Here is a 7,252-nt window from a genome sequence, read left to right as displayed (position 1 = left end):
CTCTACCAGCACAAGGTAGAGCTAAGATCTGCACACACACTATCTTCCCCAGACCTCATTTGTGAGATTATACTCGATACGTTATTGTTGGTTAGATTGTCCCGAAAGTTCAACTACTAACTTAAGGGTCAATTGATTTTGTTGCCCATTGCAAATTTCTTTCAAAAAATTTATGTCTAACCTCTCAAGAGATGTTTATTCTTGCAAATAAAAAATATTTGCAAGATCATTTTCTTCTATTCAACTTATATAAAGAGTGGATCATTTTCTTCTATTCAACTTATATAAAGCGTTACCTCCTTTGTTCCAATCTATGGAGTAATATTTCCTTTATAGTCCGTTTCAAAAAGAATGACAACTTTCTAAATTTGAAAAGAATTTAACTTAAACTTCCCCTTTTACTCTTAATAAAAAAAAATTTATAGCCATACAAATATCTTTGGTTTATATTAGACCACAAGCTTTAAAAGTTTCTTAGCGTTAATTCAAGCTTTGCCACATGAAGGGAGTATGTTAGAACCATGTCCTCTTAACTTGGAGCATGTACTTCTTGAAATTGGCCATCTTAGACAAAATGCTAATCAACACAAAAAGTGAAAGAAAGAAAGAAAGAAAAGTTCCAGGAAATCTAAGTGTAAGCCATAGAACTAAGAAAGACCATATTCAGTTGCAATCAGAATCAGAGTCTCTCCTTCTACCACTATACTTGTAACATCAACTTACAAACTCTCGAACTAATCACCAAGCTAAAAAGTTTGTTTCATCTTAATGTGAGAGTCAGCTCAAGATTTTCTTTAATTGATCTTCTTAAACATGTTCTCTAAAGGGGAATTCTAATCAACAGATTGATCTTTGCTTTTAGTCCAAAAATACAAGGACAAGAAGAAATCAGGGCACTATTTTATAACACATGGACCTCATAATACATCCACCAGACTGAACAGTCTATCACTTAACTAACTTGAAAGAGATGTCCAAACCAACTCCACAGCAAAAGATTGAGATGTGAAGACAAAAGCAAAAGAATCCACAGTTTCGAGACTTGTTATAGTTACAAACCTGTTTACAGGGTTTTTCCCTTTAAGACCTAAAATTAGACAATGATCATCCCTCAAAGGCTAAAATGATCAGACAACATACGCAGAAAAAAGAACATGAAGATGAAATACAATCAAACACCAACACCCATATATAAAAATAGGAATTTCACTTTCCTAGAATATTAAGATATATCACACAAGCCTAATTAGTCAGGGAAGATTTACTGGTTATTCAGCGTATTGTTTCTATGCTCTTGCTCAGCTCCTCCAACTTCTTCAGTCGCAGTTTCTCGCTTTCACCCACCAACTGCACGTATATTGAACACACAAGATTCAGTGAGCTTCTGCAAATCAAATATGTTGAGACAAGTTACAAATACAAACTAGTTTTAAATTGTACACTCATACTTACCTCCATCAATCTTGTTATTAGCTGTACTTTTTCCTTGTGCTTTTCATTGAACGCCTCAAGAGCTTCTTTGTACTCTTTTTCCTGCATTCACAGATCCAAAATGTCTCGTTAATGAATGGATAAGTTAACTCTTCAACCACATACTGAGAGTAACTAACTCTTAGGGGTCGTTTGGTAGGCGGGAAAGGTGGGATAAAGCGTGGTACTAAATTTATACTATGTTTGGTTGACGGTATAAATTTATCGTCAACCAAACATAGTATAAACTTAGTCCCGCGATAAATTTATACCGTCAACCAAACATAGTGTAAACTTAGTCCCAGACTTGCTCCTGGATATCCCATCTTATCACACCTTATCCCATCAAACTTAGTATTATTTTATCCCACCTCCCAAGTGGAATAAATTAGTCTAGGGATTATATTTCCAGGACCATAATCCCGGAATAATTTAGTACGCGTATCAAACAACACCTTAGGGTTATTATTACTAGGATTGACATATTATATGATACACAATCTAATGAAGGAAAAAAAAAAAACAAGAAAATAGTTGCAAATATATTTCACCTTCTTCTGGCAGGTCTGTCCCAGGGGTTTTAACTCTTTGTTGACAGCATCAATCTTCTTCCGAACGAATTGAACATCTTTCTTCTTTGGATCAGCTAATGCTTCTAGTTCCTGATAATTAAGTTGAATTTAAACAAGGTATAAGTTGGATGGAAACTGAGATGAATCTTGATTTTAACCTTCTCAAATACTTCAATTTCCAAAACTCATACTCATTTGCAACTATTAAATGGCAAAAACAAAGGCAAAGCATAAAACCCTTATTGAAAATGACCAATTTTGACAGATCAGAGATCTTTTAGCTTCAGGATAATTCCAACCCCACCCTCCAGTTTCATCCCCAATAAACCTTTTTTTAATAACCACCAAAAAAGGAGGAAAACCCATAAAGCAAATAGAAAAGAATAGAGAAATTTGTGTTTCATTTTTAGCTGGTCAAAAGTTAGAGGCCAATTTCAAGATGGTGATAAGATAATCTGGCATAACTTAATCTATCTTGAATTATAAAAATATCCATTACCCCTAATTAAAATTTAAAACCTTTACTAAAATATGCAAACCCAAATCTGTGTTCATAACATAGCAGTAGTAGTCTAAAGATTTTCTACTGTCAAGGTCCAAAATGGAAACCCCTAGCTACAAGCAAAATCAAAAGAAAAATCAGCACATATGTGTATTTTCAAAAAATGCACAAGATCTCACAAAAAAAAAATCAAATTTAAAAATTAAATTCCAGTACTACATTAAAACCCCAACAAGAAAATTAGCATTAATGTTGAGAAAAAGGTACTGGTATATTAGAGGTGCGCACAAGTTAGTAAAAACAAACAGAGAAAAAATAAGGAAGAAAGAGATACCTCACGAATAATGGCTAAACGCCTAGTTTCTTCTTCAACCCGACCCAACTGAGCTTGAACTCTTTCTTTGACTTCCATTTTCTTCTTCTCAATTTCTTCTTCTTTAGCTTTGAAAGTAGAAAGAGCAGACCTTGACATCTCTTCATCTTCTTTAGTTAAAGTCCCATTAAAACTCAAAGACCCTGAAATTTGCCCTGATTGCATCAGTGTTTGTAGCTGTTCACTTCCTTGCTTTTGATTTGGCATTTCTTCTTGTTTTCTTCAACTTCACAACAACAAAAAGAAAAGCCTCTTCTTCTTCTTCTTCAATTTTTCACTTTATCTTTTGCTTTTTTGCTTTGGTATTATGAAATGGAATGTAATGGACCCTTTTGTTTACTGTTGTAGGTGCATATGAACAAAGGGCAGCAGAGCAGGCCTTTATTGTAAAAAGTTATCAACAGCACACAGCTAAAGTTTTGTTTAGTTTATTAGGGACCCACAAAAGGGGTGTAAAAGAGAAATACTTGAAACTATATGGGTGGTTTTGTAAATACTTATCTGGATGGTACTAGAAAGGACAAACAGTGAAATGACCCAACCACTACCCACTCATAAAAAGAACATGGATTTTTATGTCTACTCAATTTCAAAGCTTGTCTCCACACTCCACTAAAAGTTATGGAAAAACTTGGAAAAGTAATGGTAAAGATTTGTTTTATACAACACTATTATTACTTGAAGAATTGAATAAATTTTCCGTTGTGATTATAATTTTTTTTTTTTATGAAATAAAGGTAATTTAGTAAAACATTAACAAGAAATGGAAATAGAGATAAGTAAGATATTTTCTTCTTCAATTGTGTATATTTTCCTATCTATTACAAGGTCTTTATATAGGCATGAAAAGTAAAGAAAAATATGTCATTAAATATGTCATTAAGCATTTGAGATGAAGATCATGAAAGAAGAGTAAACATCCACCATAATCATGGAGGAAGAGTAGATATCCACCATAATTTAATTTTTCTTATAACACTCCCCCTTGGATGTCCATAGATAATGTGCCTCGTTAAAACCTTATTAGGAAAAAACCCAATGGGAAAAAAAATTCTAGTGAAGGAAAAAGAGTACACATGTTTAGAAATACGCTTTTTGGTTGTCTCGTTAAAAACCTTGCAAGGAAAAATCTAGTGGGACAAAACCTTGTAACGGAAAAAAAGTACAATGTGTATTAACTCCCCCTAATGAGAGTAACAATTCACATCCTTGAGCCTTTGCATTCTAATCTTGTACACTAGTTTCTTGAAGGTTGACATCGGTAGAGATTTGGTGAACAAATCAGCCATATTATCACTTGAACGAATCTGTTGCAGATTGATATCACCATTCTTTTGAAGATCATGTGTGAAAAATAACTTTGGTGAAATATGTTTTGTCCTATCTCCTTTTATGAATCCTCCCTTCAATTGGGCTATGCATGCTACATTATCTTCATACAAAATTGTGGGTAGTTTGCAACACTTCAAACTATATTTGTCTCTAATAAGATGTATTATAGGCCTCAACCATACACATTCTCGACTTGCTTCATGAATAGCAATTGACCCAGCATGATTAGATGAAGTAGCCACGATTGATTGCTTAGTCGATCGCCAAGATATTTCAGTACCTCCACATGTAAACACGTAGCTTGTTTGAGATCGAGCCTTGTGTAGGTCAGATAAATACCCAGCATCGGCATAACCAACAACATCGGGATTGCAATCATTGCCATAAAATAAGCCCATATCGGTAGTCCCTTTTAGATACCGCAATATGTATTTGATTCTATTCCAATGTGTAGGAGCAGGGCTATATCTTGCTAAGACATTAACTGAAAAAGTTATGTCAGGCCTTGTAGTGTTAGCAAGATACATCAGTGCACCATTTGCACTAAGATATGGACTTCACGACCAAGAAGCTCTTCATTATTTTCATGAGGCCGGAATTGATCTTTATTTATATCAAGATATCACACAACCATCGGGGTACTCAATGGATGTGCTTTATCCATATAAAATCGCTTTAAAATCTTTTCAGTGTATGCTGATTGATGGACAAAAATTATATCTTTCATATACTCAATTGGTAGACCAAGATAAAATTTTATCTTTTCAAGATCTTTCATTTTAAATTCTTTTTTTAAACAGTCTACTGCTTTAGGAAGCTCCCCAGGAGTTCCAATGATATTTAAATCATCAACATATACGGTGTTTCTAACAAATTCAGATCCAGATCTTTTTATAAAGACACAAGGACAAATTGAATTATTCTTGTACCCTTCTTTCAACAGGTTCTCACTCAGGCGATTATACCTCATACGCCCTGATTTTTTCAATCCGTATAAGGATTTTTGAAGCTTTATTTAATAAATTTCTTGAAAACCTTAATATGCTTCAGAACAATTTAATTCCTTCAATGATTTCCATTATACGTATATCAAGTTTTTCATGTATTGCCAGATTAAAACCTGAAATGACTACATCCACCACATGAGAACATGTCTTTATATAATCAATGCCAGGATATTTACAATCTTCTTGTGATACAAGTCGTGTTTATGCCTATCGACTTGACTTTTCTTTTCGAACAAGAACACATTTATACCTCCATTGGCTTTATACTTTCATTTGTTGAGATTATCCGTCCAACTTCATATTTTTCAGGTGAAGTCAATTTTTATTGCGTATTTTTTATTTTGGCCAATTATTTATCTGTCCAAATTTCATGACAGATTTTAGCTAAAGATCCTCGTCAATATTAATAATATTGAGCGCTACATTATATTAACAATATCGTCGATGATCATTTTGCATCGGTTCCATCATCACTCAATAAAGACATTATCGAGATCTTATTATTTTCAGGTACCTGAGCCTCTCCCATGAGGTCTTATGAAGTGTTATGTCGTTGTGCTCTTCTAGAGCACTTGTCTCCTTATTATGACCATCTTGAACATTTGCCCATCTCCTTCTTCAAGGAGTTTTATCTTTGGAACCGATTGGTCCGTTATGCTTCTTGCTTGCCATAGACTCTATCCCTCATGGATTTTATTCTATTTGGAGCATTAGCAGCTGAACTATGATATTTAGCTTTGGGTCAGCAAATGCGCCTAGCAATAATTTATAAATGAATTATCACTTGAACTTCAAGTTTATATTTTCTTGTACGAGGATCTATATGTATTCATAATAATTTATTCCACGTATCACTTTCTCAACTGCCCTTTTTCTCCCCCTAATGTTGGGATTACCAACACATTTTTCAACCTTCTTTGGGAACTCATTTTTGTGCATTGTGGTGGCATAATTAAATAATATAGCACATTCATATTTCTAGATGGAAATTATTTGGTTCCTGATCCTGAACCGATTGTGATAGGGAGAACATATCATAACTTGGCTAGATGCGTACAAGTGATGTTGCATATTAAATAATACATCACATACCAAATTTTATTTTGGGGGTTTTGTTCTCATAACCAATGGTTTTAGCTATCATTGGAGGCATACAATTTCTGCTAAACCAACTTGGATTTAAACCAGCATTATCAAGATAAATTATCATAATTTATATTCTGGAACTGTGCTCTAATAATTTGAGCAAACAACCTTGCAAAAGCCAAATTGTAAGTTAATAACAAATGCACATGTGGCCATAGAATGGATGCATCTATTAAAATCATATTATAGTAAACGGTTCACATGGCAGGTGACTGGACCCATATATTTATCACCTTTTATTCGTTCCAGAAATCAAGGGCTTCAATCTCAACCTTAACTGGTATATCATGAGAATACGCAACACAAGAGAATTATTGAAGAATCTTCTATTTCTTCAATATATGCCAAGTGAATTCTCAATTAATTTTCGCATCATAATTGAACCGTGATGGCCAACCGATCATGCCAACTGATAATTGTTTCAGTAAACTTCTAGTTTACTTGTGGCTTGTGATTGCATCATCATGTTTATACTTGTGTAGTATAAATAGAAGAAAAGTCAGGTAACCTTTCATATTTACCCGGTATAATTATAGTAATCTAAAGATATTCAATCTTCTTTTCATTTATAGTCTCAATATGACAACCACTTTGGCTAATACATTTAAAAATCAAAATGTTTCTTTTAAGACTTACTACAATATCAATGTCATGAACAATTTCATTCATCTGGGTAGTAACAAATTAGTTTTTCCGGAGCTCTTAATTGATTTTCTCCTGCAAGATTTTTTGTCACACCATCCATATAGTCAATGTCTCTTTCATGGAGAAAATCATATCATAATAAATTTTCATGGTCAAAATCATCATAAGCGAAATCATTTCTTACTTTAATTTTGCCTTTAATAAC

At 33.5% G+C, this 7,252-nt stretch overlaps 1 protein-coding gene across 1 annotated transcript; it reads right to left on the bottom strand.

Moving 5' to 3' along the window:
• Nucleotides 1-975: 975 nt before the first annotated feature.
• Nucleotides 976-3,305, bottom strand: LOC107799819 (uncharacterized). The gene is made up of 4 exons (XM_016622968.2): nucleotides 2,879-3,305; nucleotides 2,022-2,132; nucleotides 1,453-1,533; nucleotides 976-1,347 (listed from the first exon to the last, which is right to left on the bottom strand). The coding sequence occupies exons 1-4, from the start codon at nucleotides 3,122-3,124 to the stop codon at nucleotides 1,273-1,275; spliced, it is 513 nt and encodes a 170-aa protein (XP_016478454.1). The 5' UTR covers nucleotides 3,125-3,305; the 3' UTR covers nucleotides 976-1,272.
• Nucleotides 3,306-7,252: the final 3,947 nt, after the last annotated feature.

The sequence above is a fragment of the Nicotiana tabacum genome, chromosome 24, assembly GCF_000715075.1.
Source record: "Nicotiana tabacum cultivar K326 chromosome 24, ASM71507v2, whole genome shotgun sequence".
In the NCBI taxonomy this organism is placed as follows: domain Eukaryota; kingdom Viridiplantae; phylum Streptophyta; class Magnoliopsida; order Solanales; family Solanaceae; genus Nicotiana; species Nicotiana tabacum.
This window is presented reverse-complemented; position numbering and strand designations above follow the sequence as displayed.

What these genes read in the sequence shown, in the direction of transcription:
- LOC107799819 (XM_016622968.2), bottom strand. Translation starts at nt 3,124, where the DNA reads ATGCCAAATCAAAAGCAAGGAAGTGAACAGCTACAAACACTGATGCAA. An exon ending in GACAGACCTGCCAGAAGAAG is followed by an intron (nt 1,534 to 2,021) that starts GTGAAATATATT and finishes CTGTGAATGCAG; the next exon opens with GAAAAAGAGTACAAAGAAGC. An exon ending in TAATAACAAGATTGATGGAG is followed by an intron (nt 1,348 to 1,452) that starts GTAAGTATGAGT and finishes ATATACGTGCAG; the next exon opens with TTGGTGGGTGAAAGCGAGAA.